This window comes from Cataglyphis hispanica, chromosome 3 (assembly GCF_021464435.1).
Source record: "Cataglyphis hispanica isolate Lineage 1 chromosome 3, ULB_Chis1_1.0, whole genome shotgun sequence".
Classification (NCBI taxonomy): domain Eukaryota; kingdom Metazoa; phylum Arthropoda; class Insecta; order Hymenoptera; family Formicidae; genus Cataglyphis; species Cataglyphis hispanica.
Genome location: NC_065956.1, coordinates 6950388 through 6972609, shown reverse-complemented (window position 1 = coordinate 6972609; position 22222 = coordinate 6950388). Strand labels below are relative to the sequence as shown.

Sequence of the window (22222 nt, the reverse complement as noted above, 5' to 3'; positions counted from 1 at the left end):
ATGAGATTTCATTTGCTTGTCGTCGACACGAGAGTAGATCGAGAGCTCCTCTCCGCTTTACGTAATTTTCGCAATGCAAACGCTGCAGAGATGAAAGATATGTTTAGGAGGAAATTGACGAAACATAGCTTTTCTTAATTGAATTTATGAAATGATATTGAAATTATGTAATCCAATAAAAATTAAATCGAAAATCTCAATTTATTAATTGGCTGAAAGATTTTCCTATATATATATATGTATATATTTTGTTACAAATATTATATTACATTACTAAAATATATACACAAGAAAGATTGAAATAAATATTTATTTATTTTTCTTGTAAAATTAATATTTCGCGTTAATAATAGCAACATTCATAAAATTCGCAAGCCCAGCTTGCGTACAACATTTTCAGCTGATAATTATAAGCTTATAAATGTATCTAGGGACGCATGTCGTTTACAAAATGTCGCACACATTAAATGACATTGAGATATATCTAAAGCTTAATCACGCAGTTGTCCAGACGTGGGACGGAAATGCGATGTCAGCCGTATGCCATACTGTTATTTGATGATGATTTAAATCCAAAACAGTGGAAGGGAATAACCGTGATTATAGTCTGACAGCTGGAGAGTATCACGCCCGTCGCATTATTACATCGTTTCCGCTTTTCCATTACTGCAACATTTCCATCAAAAATATCGTCAACATACGTTTGTCCAAATATTATATTTTCCAAGATTAGACGATCTCACATTGACTTCAATTACCGGATCGGAAATATGCGGATAAATCACCATTGTGCAATTTCAAGTTAGTTGAAGATTTAACAAGCATACGAATGAGACTCTTTAATCTCTCGTTGATTGGTTGAATAAGTGACGAATGATAGCGCTGGGTTAATTTAAAACATAATTGAATTAGAGTGGATAAGTAAAACGGGTAAAAACGCTAATATTACGCGTCCCGGAATAATTGTGTATAAATACTTTAGCATTCTTTTCGCTTGGATCGCATTTAATATGAATTAAAATAAACAACAGTAAAAATTGAAAATGTACACATAGCATCTCTCCTCTCATATTTATACGCATAGAAAACATTCGGTTTTGTTAAATAAATGTAAGTTGTTTACATGTCGGTTAATCAAAGTTTAGATTAAGAGAAAGAAAAATGACGAATAGTTAAAATATTTGCTCGTAAATATGTCATGTTTGTTTTTCTTACAATATTTAAGTACAAATATTTTTTTGAAATGGTAGAATCAAATTTAAGATTAATCAAATTTTTCGAAAAAAAAAATAAATAAATAAAAATACGGGATCTAGTTATCTGCAATTTTTATTGTCGCATTTTATAAAGAGATAATCAATCGTATACTTGCTAGATCGAGAGTTATTTCAATAAATATGCAACAAATAATCGTAGTTAATGAATTGATTTATGAAAAAGTAATATCTGTCATGATTATATGTTCCGCCATCAGTTCTGCATCAAATATTTTTGTTTATTACTACCTTTTTACCATTCCGTATGTGTATATAAATTACGGAACGTAAACGCAGATACATTAATTCGCTACCTTTTGAAACATATCGAATTGCCGTAAAATGTAATTTGCTTAAACTGCATCGTATTGAAAACGAGACTGGTGCTGTTCGAATAATCAAACCTGTCGTTCATTAAATTCACGCAATAGCTAGAATGAGTAATTTATGATAGCGGAACTGTATCAATTGTTATTTACTAATTAAATACGTAATCATTATTAAATTAAAGTACGCTTAATCAACTCATATACATCAATTCATAAATACTTAAGGTTGATGAATTTTGATTAAATAAATTTTTTCAAAAGATTATAAACTACAATATATTAATTATTAATATTTTGTGATTTTTTTGTAACAAGTAATATATATATATATATAAAGATATATGCAAGACAATATGAGAGAAAAATGTTTCGTAAAATACCTATATAATGGATATTCGAGTGATGTTTTTAAATGTGCGAGATGGCGGTTCCGAATACGATAACGCAAATCAGTCTTCGTTGTCAAAAACATGATACGATCTAATAAACGTGGGATAGCATTGAACGTTTCCAGAAATTACCTGTTGTACTGGAAACTCCTTCGATCGGCACCGCCATTTATCAAATTTAGCCCATATCTCTCGGTCCGGTCTCGAACGAGAAAGGAACAAATGGCCGGCGAAAGTTAGCGAGCGCGGGGGTAGGCAGTGATGTGGACTGCGGACGAAAGGTAGAACTATTTGTAATTACGTTTCTTTCCACTCCATCTGTGCCGGCGACCTGAGACCCCCCCTTCCGGCGCTCCGTTATATCTCCGCTGTCTTCGCTACACCCTTTACATCGTATTTCACTTACATTTTTCCGGCTACCTCCCTTTTTCTTTTCGCGTCGTTTTACAGGACACACGATCGCGTCGAAGGCAGACACTCCCATCGTCGTCCCATCGATATTTTTCGCTGGCAACATATGATATAAAGCTGCGGAATTCCGATAGTCACGATTCCGTGAAAACATCGAGACACCTTTGTAACGAGAATTTTCATTAAAAATCCAATCCGAACGTTATTTAACAATCGAACGCGTATCTCCTTCCACAAAGGTGAAAGTACTTTTGACAATGTGCGATTATTGCATGCGATTCGAGCGATAATATTATTTGCACGATGAATATCGAGGAGAGCATTTGGAGAGAGAGCTGTGCGAGCTATGGCTTGTGACGTATATAGCAATCCCTCTCAGATAATGGCATTTAGCTGTCGATCTTCAGCGCGGGATTTCTACGTTCCTAGCACGTAATATCAATTTCGCGACGCCGCCGGCGATGAGGACGCTTTCGCGCCAACTGGATCTCGCGCGCGCGTATATACGACTTTTATGCAATCGGTTCTTGATTAAGATTAATTGGATTTTTCGGTGAATTTACGTGCGCCGGACGAGCGCGCGGCGTTGGGTGATTGCTTTGACGGGTTGTCGGAAAAAGTCGACACAGGAATAAAAAAAAAGAGAGAGAGAGAGAAGGAAAAACGCCATACCGGGATTGTGCCGACATTTCTATTATACTAAAACGCCGCACCGATGTGGACGGGACGTGACACAGAATGAAATACGAAGTTTTTGCGTGCACTTTATTATTATTATTATTTTTTTTTATTATTTTTATTTTTTACATCTGCGCTTCCGATGATATTCATTGCATCCTCTCCCTTCCCGCACTTTTACTGGCATTGATGCGATAGAAAATATCATACGCGTTGTTTTATGTTCTGTATTACCATTTAAAAATAAGCAGTCATATGTCTATAATATAGCAAATGACACTAGCGATAATTGTGATATCGTATTATTAAAGTCGCAATTGAAGATTTTAATATTAGAAGAATAAAGAGTTGGAAGGGGATAAAACAGGATTGTGCGCATAATTAAAAACAATTCCCTTTTCACAGTTTTGAGAGCACACTTAATAGAAATGATATAACTTTTCTATCAACAAAATTGCATTTTTTCCTTTGTAATTTAATCTCACGCAAAATTGGATGAACTCGATGAAAGCAACGCTCTTCTCCACTCTCTCCGACCATTTTTTTCCCCGTTGATATTCGAGCTTACATGGTCACAGCATTGATCGACAACCGTTTTATTTGTACCGACATATTCGACTGTGCTTTATGGGAATCTCGCGTGTTCTCTTCTTGCTATCCTATACGTTACGTACCACCCGTTCTTCGTTGCTCCTTTCTCGAAAACTGCGAAGAATTTTCGCCGTTTCCGCTTTCCTATCACTTCAATCTCTTTCAACGTACACCTCTCTTGATAAGCTACACAAACTTCTAGCCGCGAGATAGGAAATCCATCCAAGTTTCACGCCGTGATATCGAGCTACTTTACGTCTTTTCCTCAAGTCGGTTTAAATCAAATGAGACTGACGTATACTTTAGATGGGATTAAAATAAGAGCGTATTTTGGATACAGAAAATACATACGAAGTATTATATTGCCAATATTATTGCAACGTTGAATTTTATATATTCGATTGACGTTATTTTCGTGAGATCTATTTCGGAAAAAAGCGGATATTTTGCTGAAAAAGAGAAATAAATACGAGAATGGAACTTTTCTAAAAAAAGAGCTTTAGTTTGGAGATTTGGTAAAAGAGAATTTCGATAACTCCGGACATAGTTTACTGGATGTAGGTAGCATAAAGGCAGTGTAATTAGCGATTCGGCTGATAAAAGTTTCGAATGATAATTCGGCATTGTCGAAAGGAAGCGGATTCGAAATGGAGAGGGGGAGCGCTTTGGACGAATGGGAATCCGCTTCCGTTGCGAGCGGGCAACAGTAGTATTTTGGACAAAATGCTAGAATAGAATCGCGATAATAGCAGTTTAGCGAAATCTATCCGTGCAAATTGCGTCTACATGCTCGCTCGCGCGATTCGTTAGTCACGTAGTACGTGATGTATGTTTCATACATGCGAGCACGTACGCGCGATTCGTGATACGTGTGTTGCCTAATACGGACGATGTTAAAATGAAATTAATGCGAATGATATCGTCCGAGTAATTCGGACAGTTTCGTGATTGACGCTAGTTGAATAAGTTAGTACATTCGTTTTAAAATATCGCTTCTACGCTTATGGGATTTTTATTTTATATTTCGATGAAATGTGTGCTGCTCTTCTAACTTATTCGAAGGAAATGAGATAATATTACGAGAAAACTTTCCGTATAAAACTAATACTCTTTATGTAATATTCTTCATTATGCGATAGTTGATATTGAATATTGTAATAAAATGTGGTTTATAAGTGGAAATATTTATAATTGTCAAGAAGAAAAAGATATTAATTGTTAATTATCAAGATTACTTGAGGGAGATAATTATTTATAAATAATAATGAATAGAGAGCGCTCACTTTGCACTCACGATTTTAACGCGCTCAAGATAGATAGCGTTGGTTGAAGGAAAGTTTATACATCACAGAGCGGAGATACTTCCTGAGAAAATTATTGCAAGTAACAGATAATAAGCACGCGCGAGCACACGTACGGGTAATCGCTCCATTAACAAGCGCCGCAAGGATCAAAATAATGTTCGCAAGGTACGAGGACTGTGGTGGAGTCGCCGCCGCCACACCGTCAATCCTTTGATAATTATAATTAGAGGTGTGGTGAACGGACACGGGGGCTCGGACGTCGTCGCGAGAGCAGCCTTGCGTTATTATGTTACCGCATTATACAACATCGATGCACGTGAAGGAGGAGGAGTAGCCGGCGGCCGAGGCAAGGACGAAGGGACAAAGTAGCTTCTCCGAGGCTTCCTTCCCTATTATCCGTGCTTGGCGGTCCGCTCACTCGGCATGCATACAAAGCAGTATTTATAGCCACCGTATACCGGGACAGTGTGCCCGCCCGATCTATCTCCCGGAAGGGAGAAGTCGAGCAAATATTCATTCAGGTCTCGAAACATAATCGTTCTACCTGCCAGCAAAGTTGCCCCCTAGTTGTTACGTTGGCGGAAACAACGATGACGTGGTGCAAGATGACGCGGAGGAGATGATACGGGATTCTACGGGATAGCGCGAAAGAAAAATATCCGAGGGAAGCTATCGCGAGATATTATTTTATTTTCGGTATATACTGATTTCCTTTAGGTATCAATTGAGATAGAAATTTTTAACTTTTTGCAAAAGTATATTATTAAAGAAAAAAGAATTGAAATATTAAAAATTAAGGTATCAATAGACATAACTCTTTTTTTTTTTCATTTTTTTTTTTTCAATTCATAATTATAAAAAAATTGAAAATTCTGCGCTGATATATATCTTTGAAGAAGAAATATTTATTTTTGCGAGAAACACGTGAGAATGTTATAATGTTACGGTGAGATCTCTCGATACAGTCTCGCGTAAATGCCATTATACGCACGTGAGTAGTAAAGCCGCGCGTGTAGTCGTACAACGCGGCAAGTGTGCACTTTCAAAGATTTGCGATCGCGTGCATGAGCAAAAGGTTATTGCACGCGGCAGTAAGCGTTACAAGCAATTTATGCCGAAAGTAAAGTAATTAAAAACAAACTTTCGCCGGCATGGAGGCGAAACAATATCGGCGAACAGGTAAGGCGAATTTAAGGCGAGACGAGGAATAAGAGCGTGCGCCGCGAATGTCTCGCGCGCTCGAAACGCGAGGAGTACGGTATCGTTTAATTCATTTATCCCGATCTCTCGAGGAAGTTTTTACTTCCGCCAGGTAGGTGGTTGGTCGAGGCGAAGTTCCCCTCGCGCCGAATGAAGTAAAGGGAATAGCGTCGCAGGCGCGGTGAATTTAAATCGCCGGAACAAAGTACAATATTTCGTTTCACACAGTCGTCGCCGCGAGAGAATGAATAGAAACGATATACACCTCCCGACTATAATAAAAACCCGCCCTTCGCCGGAACTCGCGCCGTGATGAGAATAATAATCTGCGATACAAACATCGAGGGAACGTTTAAGAATCCCTTCGCAGACAGTGCCCCTATGGTTTCCTTCGAAAGCACCTTTAAGAGGTTCCGCCGTGTTGTGTAATGGATGCAACATGTCGTGTAAAGAACCACGCGTAGGATCCTCCGTCTGTTTACTTTGAAAATGTCATCGTTCTCCATGGCATCTTGTCGATATTTCATATACGAGTTATAACGAATTTATAACTTCCCACCCCTTCGTCCGGGTTCGATCATCTCGAACTCGAACTAAGTTCATAAGCCGCGATAAAACCGCTCGCGATAGACGCGACATTCGGTAAACAGCTTAAAAAGTTCACGTAGTCACGTAGTCCGCGACTCGCGTTCGCGACCATTTGCGGGAGACTCAAGAAGATGGAGATTAGCAGTGGATTGCGAAAAATACGGCGGCGGCATTGCAGAGAGCAGGAGCTCGACAAATTGTACCGCCTGAAAACTGGCTGCCTTAATGAACGCGAGTAAATATTAGGCAGCGACAAGGTCTGAATAGCAATGGTACCCCGTGGTCAATTAGTTACGCAAATTTTTAATCTCTTGTTTTTTTTTTTTGTAAGCACATTTTATTTATTTTCGCACGCGAAAATCGATGAAGCAATTTTTCATAAAATTCAAAATTGCGATAAATATTGTGCGCTTAAATTTGTACGGAAAAAGAATCAAATGATCTTAATGATCTTAAATGTCCTTATCTTCCACATTATCGGCAACGTTAGAATTAAATCGTATTCTCGGTCTTAATTTTGAGCTTTGAAATTCCGTTTTTCAATTTCAAGAGGTCATTACAACTGAAGCACTCGACGTTGAAAGAAGAGGACAGGAATTGGCAGGGACTTTCGTTTTTCGAGAGAAGCTACGGACTAGCTCTCCATCCACTCGAATCACTTTGCGAGTTAAGCGGCACTTTTCACGTTGTACGTGACATACCGGGCGAATGTATATATTGTATACATACATGAGCGCACACGTAGCTGTGCTCTTCCACTTTCTCGCGAAGTAGGAATAAATCTTCGAATAAACGAATATAATACTTGAGAGAGTACGATTCAAGATTTGAAAGTTTAAAGAGATGTATACACGCACACATGATTCAGATACGCAGACAAAATGAATAATTTCGAATATTTGAAAATTTTTTATAAACTGTAACTGTCTTATTAAAATTGCGCGATAATTGCATGGCGAATAGAGATTATATCTCCGTTCAGCGAGTTAAGTTTTAATTTAGTTATTCAAATAAAATTTACTTTACTTTTTACTTTTACGCTCAAGTTTTAAATAGCTTTTTATTTTCTGCGAAGTACAAAGATTGCACATTTAAATCTATTCCGGAGAAAATAAACAATACACGTTCTACATGCGAGAATCCTCAGTTATAGCATACGTATTTTGCATATAGAATTACGAATTTATAACTTACAAACTAGAAGCCGTGTCGTTACATTAAGCCGTTCCGGGCAACTTGACAGGCGCAAGGTAACCATAGTGACTTCATAACTGCGTAGCATATGTATAGCTATGCATACAAGAGACCCTCTACCATGAAAATTGCACAAAGAACAGCGAACGTAACCGTACATTCCGATCAAATAACGGTGAATATTTTTTTTTATCCCACTATATAAGAATTTGCATAATTTTATTTATAATTTTTATTTATAATATTTATATATAATATTTTACACGTATATCTCTCTCCTTAACATTTTAGAGTCATAAATAAAAGAAAAAGTACGGTCAGGAAATGATTTCTCTTTTTATTTAGTGATTATATTATATTTTCTACGAAGGGAATGAGACAAGATGAGATGAGTTGAGCGTGGCGAAAGCCCGGGCAATAAAATTCAAGAGCGATCTAATTCCTCGGGTTTTATCTTTTCCTTAAAGTAATTCGATACGCACGCCGCGATTTCTCGTTTGCAAGCCACTGGGATTCGGGTTCGGGCGCGAGCTGGAAAAGTGCAAAGAAAAGATATTTTCACGGCGCGGCGTCGTTTCTCGGAGAGAGGACGAGGGAATGCAACGACAAGTGTTACTTCGCACGTAGATTCGAGTTTCCAATCTCCTTAGCAATGCGGTATCTCGGCTCGCGACGGACTCGCCTTTCCGTTTTGCATTATCGGGACTTTACCTCGACGGCGCGAAGTCTCTGCTTTGCATTACTTCGTGCGAAGGCACGACCTTTACGCTCGTCTTCTAAATGGAGTTTATCGAGCGCTCGAGAAACGTTGAAGAGGTTTATCCGCGTTGTCGAGACATTAGAATGCAATTAGATTCTTAATGAATTTGATATACTAAAGCATGATTCGTATCTTTTGTTTATTTCATTTTCCAACGTGTTTCATCGCGAACATTAATTTTTACTTTATACAATGCGTCGATGCAAAGTCTTCATTTTCATCTGCTAAAAAGAGATTTGAAGAAAGATGAGAGATATATATAAAGAGAACAGTCATAATGGTTCTAAATCAATTTGACGCAAACGACAATTGATCTAACAAATAGCTGACAATTTTCCATTGTTAATTATAATTTACTCAAGAAACGTGCGCGCAACTATCAGCAAATGCCCGCTAATTCTGCCGTCTGTTCTCCGCGATTGTTCTAACGAGCAAACTCTAATAAGCGTTACCGTTCTTGCGGAGTTCAGAGCACGAATCGCCTAACCCGCCGGGATCTTACCGTAGACACGGATTATACTTTACCTTACCTCTCTCCCGAACTCCTACAGAAACGCCTGGTTTGCAGCCGCGAAAAGTCTTCTTATAATCGCGTATCAATTTTTTGCGAGTAGTGAAGAAAGCCGAGGCTTTCTTCTAATTTAGGATCGTACGTATCCACGTGGAAGCCGCGCGAGAGAACGACTTCAAATATTTTTTTCGAGCTCTCATTGTTAGCTTTCTCCTCTTTTTTTATTTCCTCTCGCGGATCAGTTTTTCATACAAGCCAAGTTAAATTTTATTCCATTATTGAGAGAGCTTCCTATAAGTGTTATTACATTTCTTCTCGCACAATAAATGCATTTGGCAAAAAAATTACTCCTTGCTATTTGCACTTTTATCATCGTCGTTCTCGTAATGTCTCCCGTTAAACGATTACTTGCACGCGTGCAGTCGAAGAACTGTGCCTATAAAAAACACGCATTATTAAGATAATGCGATTCTTTCATCGCGTATTTTATTCTATTCTCGCGTATTTTGTTTTAATATTACTCATCGCTGCACGATTTATTTTACGTTTATCTTCCTCTTGCATGCCTCTCTGTACATGAAATATTATCGAATTAATGAAGCAGAAATTTTTCTCCGCGATCGTTATCGATCCAATTCATTTAAGCGTACAATGCAGCTTTCTCCATCCTCACTTATCTCGTCATCTGTTTTTATCGTGACATTGATTCGCCGCGTCACCACGTTCCTCTCTTCCACTTTTCTCTTCCTCTCTCAGTTTCAATGTCATTATCCTCTACCTTCTCTTCTCCGTTACACTAGTCCGCTTATAGGAAACTACTTCATGCCATAAGAGCATTTGCTCTCAAAAGCGACCTTTCCCATAAATCCTCTCATCCGCCCTGTTCGAGAGAAGATGATGCGATTGGCGTAGACTACGTTCGCAATTAGATCGTTATCACACGATGATTGAACGGTTATTTATAAAAACATATATGTGTACATAGAACGGATTTAAAATAAAAAAATGTATTAAAATATACTAAATTAAACTGTATAATAAATTGGATAAAATTAAAAAAGTAAATTTTAAATAATGTATAATATTATGTATAATAAAATATATAAAGAAGAAATAATTTTTAAAATTAATTTATTTTTTTCAAACACCCGTATAATTAATTGGAGGGGAAGAATTGGCGGGAAAATCTATACAATAATTTTTTTTATCTTATTTTATATATATTTCCTTTTTATTATAAAATATATTAATACCTAACAAAAAATTTACATCGGATGAATACATGTAATAGTATGTACACATTCGTCGTTTACAAGGAAATAGTCACGGTTGACATTACGAAGGAAGAGGACCGGTTTTATAATAATGTGCCCTATATCGTAAATAACACGTCGTACAGCATATATCATCTGATTTTTGCAATCAGTAATGTGTGAGAATAAAAAAAGAGATGATCCCAATTAATTGTGTGTCGGATTGCACATCGAACAGCATTTATTTACCTTCACGTTGAATGCATATGCGCGCGCTGTTATTTGCACGAGCTCTAACTAAACGCACGCTCGTCACGCTCCTTTGCATTTCATATATGCGGATCACGCTCCAAATATTTTATATACGCTCCATCTTCTCTCCGAATATAACCAATGAGATCTGATTAATAATATTTCTCCGAATAAATTATAATATAATATTTCATAAACGCATTTGACATTACGAGATGTATTATGTGTTATGTATTACAAAAAAATTACATATCAAATCTTGCTAGCCTAAAATTATCCATTGCGGATGCACACTAAAGTTCAACAAATCTCAACATTTTTTGTTCGTGTTACTCTCCTTTTTCTCTTCGTGTAACTATTCTTAAAACTTTAACGAATAAATTTCCATTCTTTTTGTTCTAAAGGAAAAAGTTGGGAAGAAGTTGGAGGCAACTTCGAATGTCTCGTGGGCTTTTTGTTAGATCTTAATATGCACCGTATCAGAAAAAATTTACATTTTTAGGATCAAAAGCAAATATTTAGTTAGTTCGAAAACTCTTCTTCAGCACATTCGCTTAAAATACTGCTATCAGCGAAATATTATTATTATGTTCCAGCATCTAATCACGTGCGCATTTAATATACATTAAGGAAATGATTACCTCTGACGCTGAAATGTATTGATTGTAATGATACGACAGAATTCCACGATGTGAAACACGTTATACAAAAAAAATGAAAATTTAAGAGAAAAAAATTAATATTTATTATACACTAAAGCTTCAAATCAATATGATAAGTTAATTGTTTTTAATAAAAAATTTATTTATTTTTAAGTAAAACTTTTAATTACAAAACTCTTCTCTAGAGACTGATCGGTTATTGCGAGGATATTATTTCTGAATACTATTTTGTGCAACGTGCTTCTCCGCGAATGTCGTAAAATAGTTTGATAAAACTATGATGCTTGCATACTCTCTAACGCATACTCTCTAACGCACAATCGTCTTTCTTTTACAAAACGATAGGTGTAACAGCAATGGCCTCTCTCTCTCTCTTTTTCTCATCAAGAATTCATATTTACACGCACTTTCACGATGTATCGATCCGAATTAGCGTGGTCCTTAATTCCTGCAATATGAAATCGCACTAGATGAAAATACGTTAATATAGTTAATATTCGGTACACCGATTCTGATAGTATGGTCGAAGATGAAAAAATGTACATATAACGACATATGGGAAGCGCGATTGATTATGGATGTCATAATCAATTTGCCTCGTCGATTTCATTTACGCGCATATTGCTCGGATATATCGATCATGGCTTGGAAAATTTAATAAAAAGAGGAAAACCTAACTTTTTAAGAAATTTTTTATAAAAATGTTTAAAAAATTATGTGGTCGTAATATAACACCAACTGAGACCAATTGCCTTCATGCTGTGAGGAAAATAAACAAACGATTAAGGATGTGGTAGGTAATAACCGATCGATCAATCGAATCCTTATTGCCTTATAATGATAATCGTCTTATGAAGCTGCTAGCAATTTGACAGAATTAATCACAATCGCTCAACCATCGCCCAGACTCTCGGGAAACACCGTCAACCAATATCCTTCATTATTGGATCGCGCATCGAAAGTGTCAAATTAGCGAGAAAGCTTTACGCTGTTCGATCACAGGCAGAAGCTAATCAAAGGGCACACGAAAGATGAATTAGCGTGGCTCTTTTGTGCTGCGACCTTGCATCCAAACAGTTCAATTTGTAACCATTCTGTCGGATGAATAATAGTATAATTGAAGAATAGGAATTAAATATCAATTAATTAATCATAAATTGGAAGAAAAAACTCTCTGAATTTTATAGACGTAAAAATTCAAGCAAACGCTAATTAGGAGAAAATTCACACTCGCATCCTCATCAATTCACACTCGGTATCCTTAAAAAAAAATTACATCTGCAAAAATAGTAAAACGGGACCAAATCAGTGAAATAACTAAGTTATATAAATTACATAAACAATTAATAACTACAGCAGCAATTTAGATCAATAATTAATCAATAAGCAGACTTTAGAAGTATTTAATAAATATCAGACAAAAGAGGAGATTATTTGATCGCACGACCAATCGCTGTAAATTGTCTCGTGGCGACGAGACTCACATAACGGAAACTTCGCGAACAATGGAGGCATCGAAATCGTCTAAGTTAGAAGAAGTTTCTTCTTCGCTATCGAAATTGACATTTCTCGATATAACGTCGAAGAGCGTGTAATCCTGTTAACTATTTTCACATTTATACGTCATTACGACTCGCGACAAAGTGCTATAATATTAATGCAATAATACTTAGATCTGGTTATTGTTCATATTTTTGCCACGGCGATAATGAATATAAATGTATATTAGACAGGAAATTCTCGTAGACGTTTTTAAGTAAGATGTACTTTATCGTTGGTCTCACTTTTCGTTGCCGAGAGACCGAATTACGCGGTAGGTAAGCCGAAACGACTTCAGCGAAATTAAGATTAAACGGAAGAGCGGCGAGAGAATAAACCGACACAGGAATCCGCTCGCGACCCTTATGGCCTCTCTAAGGACAACTAAGCAAGGTAACCGGTTACAAAACTGTACGTTTATGGAGACAGTGAAATGGCCGCCACTTGCTCTGCCCGGTCACGCGATAAGTGCTCGTGAGTCGAGCGAGCGAAAACACAAGAAAGACCGAGTGAGGGAAACGATGGGTTGGCTTGCTGAAACATTCCTCGTTCTACCCCTGAATCGTTCCGTTCCTTCCCCCACGAGCCCTCCCGTCGTATCTCTCTCCATCTCCTCTCTTTCTTTCTCTCGCGGATAAACCGATAGCTCAATTAGTCACGAGAACGAACTCGCTTTTCCGGCTATCTCTTTTCCCCACCTTCCTCACCGGCCGACACAGTGGTCGCAGAGAGAAATGGCCGGGTGAGTCCTTAGGTTAGGAAGGAAGGCGGAAGTCGATAAGAGGCAAAGTGGAATCGGGCAGCGGCGTGTGGTGGAAGCGCGTAGCGAAAAATGGAAGAGGGAAAGGGATCGGTGTGATACGAGAGTAGTGGAGAGGAGCGGAGAGCGAGAGAAAAAAAAAAAAAAGAAAAGAGAAAGAGGAACGGGATGAATGAGGGACGGGATACTGCGACGGGAAATGCGCATGCGAACGGGAGAGGTTTTACCGCGAAAGTTTCTCAAGGGAGACGACGGTACATCCGCTCTACGAGCGAACAAACCGACCCGTCGATCGATAGATCCCGAACCAGCAGCTCGTTTCCTTCCCATTTTTTTTCTCTCTCTTTCTCTTTCCTTTTTTTAGCTAAGTTTTGCTCGGGGGACGATACGTCGACGGAGCCTAAAGTTATAGCTCGTGAGAAAAACACGATGCAGTAGTTCCACCTCTTGATACTGTCAGCGAATCACGACTTAACGAACGAATCGAGTTAGAGAGTCTTGAGATGCGAAAGTCACTGAAAGTCTTGTTGGAAAATAAGGATATGACGCGCACGTTGATAGATGTGAGAGAAGAATATTCAAATAAACTATAATAACATCGCAATTGTCAGCTCTATATATAGCTTTATATATCAGCTGTTTTCGATTTTATTCCATATAATATTTAAATTCGAATTTTTCATTTTCTTTAAGAGCAGTATTCTCGATCCGGGATCCGTTTATCAATATTTTTGAAACGTTATGCATTGATAAGCACTCTATCCAGATTGAACTTACGAAGCGTATAATCCAAAAAGCTTTCAAGTTTTATGACACCTTTACCAGTTGCGTTCTAAATTGTCCTCGGGAAAGCCATGTCAACGCATATAACATGACTTCGTTTTGCGTCAATAACGAGTAACCGAGATATTTTTCGAATTTGCGACGATCTCCATGATCCGCATATTTCGTGCGCGTATCGATGGAAAAAAAAAATGAGAAAGAGAGAACGAAAGAGAGTGCATCAGAATCAGTAACCATATCACCGCGGATTCTTTTATTCACGGCGAAACAGTTTTTATCAGACGCGTAACCACGACGAGTACGTTATTTCGTGCGCACGCGTGCGCGCGTGTGTGTGTGTGTGTGTGTGTGTATGCGGTTGAAAAAAAGCCGCGATTAATCCCCGATGCAAGAAGTAAGCGATGCATAGAGATCCCGCGCGTGCTCCGGTCTGTTTGTTCAGCTTGGATTTTTATCCGGCCAATAGCGATGCCTTCACCGAATAACGCGCGCCCATCGTTTGTGCGCGCCATTCCGTCAACACGTGAAATTCAACCGCGTCCGCAGTTGTGAATTTCACTGAGGCTACACCTATATACCTCGGTCACATATACGTATCCCGAATATTACATTTTTTATAACGCGCAGAAATACCGCAGGCTACTTTTTTTTACCTGAGAGTCGTACAGGGTGACTCAATATTCGTGAATGCGCAATTGTATAGCGAGATTCCGCGAGACCGGATTGCGCGCAACCCGTTTTTCCTTTCGACAAAACTTTCGGAAGCACTGATTGTTTTCGAATTTTCTCAAGCAACGAAAAATAAAATATCTCTGGTGAATGCTCTTACAAAAATTATATATCATTTATACATATCACGATTCGTGATTAAACCATCGGATAGGAGATCAAACGAGGCAGATCACGAACATAAAACGATAAAATACTTTTCTTCTTTTAACTATTCGGCTCAGTCCTACGATTTCTTTTGTTTGGAAAATAGAATGAAGCCAAGAAGATCTGCGAATGGTTTAGATAGAAGCCACGATACAAATAAACTACTACCCGCAGCTATAGAAGCCCAGAACTTCGACCTTTCCTGATCCTTTTATCTTTTAATTACGCGGATTTCGCTAGCCGCTAAATTTTCCGCGTCTGGCTTAAACCCAATTTTCTCGACATTCTCTCTCTCTCTCTCTCTCTCTCGCTCTTGCGTGCGCGATTCAATATGGATACAATTACTTGTTTGATAGAGTGGCTCCACGTGAGAATTTCCTATATATATTTAAAACACTTTTCTGTCATTTTACAAAAATGTCAGGTAAAAAGATATTTTGCGCGGAAAGTAAATATGACACGTATTATCCGAAGAAATCTGGGATCTTATTTGGATAAATTCTAAGATAAACACGCACTGACAATCATCGTTAAACCAATATCATTATTTTCACGAAAGAAATAGCATCTTGAGGAAAGAATCGGAGACGAGGATAAATAAGAGAAACGTGCAAATCTCTGGAGAGTCGAAACGTTCTCCATGTCTGTGCGATCGATATATCCGAAGGGCTTCTTCCGGGATACACATAGCGATTTCTCGGTCTTCGAAGGGAGAGTGCTGCAGTCCACCCGGATACCGTGATCGTTACGACGTATCTGAATGCAAAGTCCCGGCGCGAAAGAGGTGTGTATGTGTGTTCGTATTTCTCTCGGTCCGAATCTTTGCGCGCCACCGTATATATACTCAGCGAGAGAATTGAAAGTGCTGAAAGGCGAATTGCCAATTGCTTCGTCGCTTCCACCCGGGGCTTACTATGGTATCAAATTGGAAATACTGTAACAGTTCTCGAGCACTCTGTGCTGTGAAACAAGACTATAAGATTCACTTTAAGCGCGGTATATACATACGTACATATACAGGTCGCGTATACTATATACAGAGGCGCAAGATTTGCCTCGAGAGGGTAGATATGCGTTAACCTGTCAAAAGTTTCATCAATCTTCCGAGATCCGGATGGATTTTGGATGCAATCCTGAGATTTTTTTGCGGAAAAATATCTAGTCATATTAAAAAAAACGGAGATATCAAAAATTTTTTTACAAAAATTTCTAAATTTTTGCAAAGGAAAATTTCTTCACAATAGAAACGTTTTCTACGGGAAACACGCTTGTTAAGTTATTTACCAAGCTTAAATGTGGATCGTATACTTTTTTCGTGTTCGACATGTGAATGTGACACATTACATTTAGAGTACGCAGAGGAAAATTAATTTTTTCAAATTGTCAACTCGTACCTACCCACTTAATCGTTCAATAGTCAATCGTTTCATTCATCGATGAACTATGTTATGAGCTCGACGCTCATTTATAGTGCTCGCGTCATGCCGACCGGTAGCGTGAGATGTGTCAATGGGGGGAAAGGGCTAGTTACGCAGCTGGCGCGTTTGCGTTAAACCATGCATTAAACGGACGCGAAATGGCGCAAAAATTTGCATTCTCGCCCCGAATCGAAAAATACGTAAAATATGTATGAGATGCGAGTCCGCAACTCGCAGTCGTCACGCTAGTACGCCGCGACTCGCGAAAATATTCCGCGCGCGCGCGCGCGCGTGACAGATCCCGCGCAAATGTTGCGACGTGTTTATATGCGCGCGATAACACATGTATATCTTGTTTCGCACCGCGATGTGGGTGGACGACAGGCGCTGGTGGTGGTGGCGGCGGCGGCGGCGGCGACGACGTTCGCATACTTACGCACGGCGCATGCACGCAACAGGCGCGACGATCAACAGACCGTGACGATGGAGAGCGTGGTCGTCTTCGGCGAGGCGTAGGCGTGAATCGACTGCGAGTATCTCGATTGTCAAATGCGCAGGGGATCCGTGTGCGAATTCGTGGGCTTGTGCTGCGCCGCGCAGAAGCTCAGGCCGAAGCACAGCATCAGCAACGCGACTGAGCCAATCAGTAAGTGGTTCGACCAGGACAGCGAGCACTTCCCTGAAACAGATGGCATCCGTCTGTCATCGACTCGACGAATATTCTGCGGCGTCGACACCCCCCGGGAATTTCCCGGCGGATAGCTCGGCCGCCTAATCGTCGTGCCGAGAGGTTGAATCTGATTGTCGCCGTAATGACTTAATCAGTGGCTCGCGGAGTAGATTAATAAAACGACATGAACGGATTTATTCCACGAGTTGCCCCGAAGGCAACAAGTTATTTTTTTACGAATTGCAATTAGAAATTTTTTTCTTAATGATTAATAATAACCGAATAAAAAGAATTTTACAACATTTTAACATTTTGAAACATTTTACAATATTTTACAATTGTCAGTTTTTTTTCTTAATAATATTTTGTTTTACTTTATAAATAAATGGTAAATGTACAATATAATACTCGCTACAGCGATCGAATCAGTTGTCTTTAAATAATTTGAAATACGAGATTACCTTCGTATTTCTATCAAAGTTTACAATTAAACTCAATTTATAAAATCCACAGGAGATATCATTTAACAGACGGAACGTGCTATCGAAATATATACGATCCCGTCATCGCTTTGACGTTTGGTTTGATGTCGGTCTGACCCACCAACTGGTCTATTTCCATGGTATTCACCTGGGGACGCTTGTCACCTATGCATCGAATACACAGAGCGCATGGATTATATGTATTCTCTCCATCCACCAGATAACTCTACAAAATCTTGTCAATATAAGAAAATGAACGATCCGCGCTCACGTAAAATGTTCCGGATTATTTTTTTGGGAGTTAAAATTTTTGCATCGATATTTCTTTTTCAGAATATAATCACCTTCCTACTATCCTATTTATAAAATATCGAAGCGTCGATGTAGAGTTTTTGAATTACAAGAGAGAAATAAAAAATTTTTTAATACGAGAATACAAGGCAGCCGCGAATATATAGAGAAATATTTTCCCCCAGTTATATCGCGTGGCAAATCTATCCGAATGCAAATTTAGTATCATGGATGATCCTGCGAAATACAACAACATGTACGCATCCGCAGTCACGACAGCAAATTCGCAGCAAATCAATAACAATCCCCCGGGTATTGAAAGGCAAATCACCACCCGATCGCCAACGTCGAATCAGATCGTTACGGGTACGCTGTAAAATTACGAGAAAATCAGAGGAATTGCGTTCGAGACCAGCGTGACGTGGATTGCGCGGCCCGCAAAGTTACAAGAGCCATAAGTCTCGACCGGTTTGCGTAAAGTCTCGGAATGGCTGTAGGTCGTTGAGTGCTCCGTAAAATGTTCCGGGAATTCGCCTGCGAAAGTGTGGGAAACTTCCACCGCCGATGCTAGTCCGTCGTCGTTGTCGTCGTCGCCGTCGTAGTGTAACGCCTTAAGAGTAATCACGTACAGACACACGTCCGCGGATTTCTACTGCGCCACATCGGAACGGCAATTTCTCGTTGAAGACGTCGTTAAACTAGGAAACGAGGAACTAAAGCGCAACTCCCCTCCTCTCCCTCCCCCCCCTCCCCCTTCCACCCGCGCGCGCCCGAGTTCGTCGAGCGTTAATTAGTTATCGAATTAGATCGATAACTCGCGCCGCATTCCACCGGAATTAAGTTCCGGGCTGCCATTCTCCGCTGCTCGCCGTATCGTTCGTATCGCTCTATACCGAATACGAACGGAGAATACTCACCGAGATTGTAAACATTGGCCCCTTTCCCGCAGGATTCGCGGACTTCCCGATTATCCCAGCCGATCGGATACATGAACAGACCGCCGCATATCATCGCTGCTGTAACAAATAGATAAAAATAGTCAATGAATTATAAATTATGCTATCTAGAGTTTAATATGCCTTAATTAAGAAGCGTATTAATAGATTTTATTTATTCCATCCACTCTTTGCAATTTTCTCGATGGCCTTATATATATATATATATATATATATATATATATATATATATATATATATATATTAAATATATAAAATGAAAACACATGTTGTAGAATTGCGTGTCGTATTTATTTATAAAAAAGCAAAATTTTAGAAGGAAGAAATAGTAACGAATTTTGCGAATCTAACATGATGTCACGTACGCGTTTTTCTCCCGAGAAATCAGTATTACGAGATTCCCAACGTCATCCCGCATCGATCATGTCCTACAGAGAGCCTGCGGGCGATTCTGTCATTTTTCGAAAGCGACCCTCGAACGCGAATAGAAGCAAATCGAGAACAACGAACTAACTTGAAGCGCGTAAATGGAATACGTCAATGTGCTGGAAGAAGGATGACGTTACCATGATATCTATTTTATTCGAGGACAGTTCATTATTTCGTCGCGAGATGTGAATTTCTCGTCGGTCCATTACGTTTACCTCCCATCAATTTGATGTGACCGGACAGATGTGCCTGGTTATTTTTAAAGGTGCATCATTCTTTTGTGTACGAGATATAAAAAGAACTTAAATTACGAATTTTTAATTATAATTCAATGTGTATGTGTGTGTGTGTGTGCGATATGTATTTTTCTTTTTCACAGTATTTGCGGCACATTGATGTAACATCGATAATGGCATTTGACGCGTAATAAATGAAATTAATTTCGAATCGAATTATTGAATTTTTAATTACAAAATGTAAAAAATGCGCGCATATGACACTCACCAGCGAGCAGTTGCAAGGAGCCAAGTATTCTCGTGTGTTTCGGTGTTTTTAGAATGTGTGGGAGGAATGATGACGCTGCTGCCAGAAGCGTCAAGGCGCCGATCACGGCAATCGCAACGCCGATTCCCATCGTGACTGTACTCGCTTGCCACCAGGCACTCGGTATGTCCCAAAAGCTGTAATGTAACATCACACTCACGATAATAAATTCCTGAAATCAATAGTCGCCTGTTTAATATTCACATTTTATATATCAAAAATTATTTAATTTTAGTTGATAGAGAATATGTTTCAAATCGTAAAATTCGTAAATATTTTTTTCATTCTTATATTTGCCCGTTATTAAAGTACAATTAAAAAAGGAAAAAGAAAACGTTAAATCCAACAAGCTATTTGCACGAAAATAATGTTTTATTATAATGTAATGGAACAATTTGAATAAAGCTCTAATCGGCGTATTTATCGAAAACTGGAATAAGCTTTATTCATTATATTATTTACGTATTTGTAGTTGTTCTACATTAATTAATATAACAAGGGATGCGGCTTATATGACGAAATTAGCGCGGATTTATCGAAGCCAGTATTTAAGCAAAACGAAAAAGCAAATATATTTTATTCTAATTACATCCCGATGTAATAATATTACGAGAACTACTAACTCAAACATAAAATTATATTGCATTTTGATGTATGTATGTAATGAGTTAAAATTGTCATAAGGCGAAATTAAACAAAGTTTAGCCATAAATTATATATCATTGCTTTGTAGAATTTTGAATAAATGCGATAATTAGTAATTTAATCGCATTATTCCATGAATTGGCACGTTAATTGGCGATTTTCCAATTTAAATTTTTCTATCAGAGATTTGTCTCAAATTTCTTAAATGTAAAAAATATTCCGCTATAACGAGATTTATTGGTTTAAAATATAATAAACAATTTGCGCCACATAAATAATTAGGATGTAAAAATAAATTTCATATTACTATTATAGTAATTTGAAAAATGTAAATTGAATATTTCAAATAAAGAAAATTAGTGAGATTATCAATGTCGAGAAAAACCACGTAACTATGCAGGATATTTTTTGTTTTATGCAAATATTTTTTGCGAGAGATATCGTGATGTAAAATATCGTATTATCTGTTTTTAGCTTCCCAAAGTTTTGACCCGTTAAACTGACCAAATGTAATATTTTTTTGCAGCGCACATTCTGACATAAAATATCGTATCGTTCGCTCTCCTGTTTCGAAAAAAATGGGATATTAATCGTAGTCAATGCTACATTGTTATGAATATTTTTCATTATTCTCATAGAGATTTTTGGGATTATTTTCTGTGAATTATATTACACGATTTCAATTAAGTAACTTAATTTTGCTTTGTATAACTTTAAATATTTCTAATTATCTCAAATATATGTTTCAATCTTGTTACATGTTCAATTAAAAGATAGTATCTAACGAAATGTAATATAAGTGTTATTTTTTTTACAATTCGTTTTAAATTCTTTCTCTAAGATTTGTGTAATGAAACGATTGCATGAATTTTCGAGTTATCGTAACTCCACGTCGAGAGATAACAAGTCTATAGAAACAGATGGAGTTATCAAATCAATCTCGATTTGCAGAGAATGAGCTTGTTATTAGCACCTACCGTGCTTATACCAATTGCATTGGAATGAGAAGAGGAGAGTCGCGCATAGAAACGTATTTTACACGCGTACAATTATATTATCACACGCGCTTAGCCGAGAATCGAGAATCGCTTGTTGTACCCGATTCACCACTGAACATTAATTAGATAGTGCAACAAATATAATCTTGTGTCCAGATTGCGATACTGCCATTGCACATAAATTTTATTGACATGCACAATAAATTTTTCAAAAGAGATCGAATTCTTCTAATGAATCTATTATTAAAATTAAGGACAGACATTGTCGAAAGCTTACCGGCATTTTGCCGAAAAATCGAACACGAGATTACGCTGGAGCAAACGTCATCTCACTATATTCAATTGACTCTCCATTGGATGAAATCTGACGGAATAAGTAAAGCTTCGCTCGGATCGAATACATCGCCATCGCGATGAAAAAGAAAGAAGGATGGAGAGAGCTTCGTCAGATGGT

General features: G+C 38.2%; 1 protein-coding gene across 4 annotated transcripts in view; it reads right to left on the bottom strand.

Annotated features, from left to right (window-relative positions):
- Positions 1-426: 426 nt before the first annotated feature.
- Positions 427-22222, bottom strand: part of LOC126848181 (LHFPL tetraspan subfamily member 6 protein-like) — a 29405-nt gene continuing 7609 nt past the window's right edge. Inside the window, exons 3-5 of one of the 4 annotated variants that reach the window (XM_050588856.1) lie at positions 20087-20262; positions 19115-19210; positions 427-666 (exon numbers count right to left, since the gene is read on the bottom strand). In XM_050588856.1, coding sequence (XP_050444813.1) covers positions 533-666; positions 19115-19210; positions 20087-20262 — 406 coding nt within the window. In that variant the 3' untranslated portion in view covers positions 427-532. Of the gene's footprint in view, positions 667-11495; positions 17434-19114; positions 19214-20086; positions 20263-22222 lie in introns of those variants that run through there. The other 3 variants (XM_050588854.1, XM_050588855.1, XM_050588853.1) reach the window with 3 other exon arrangements.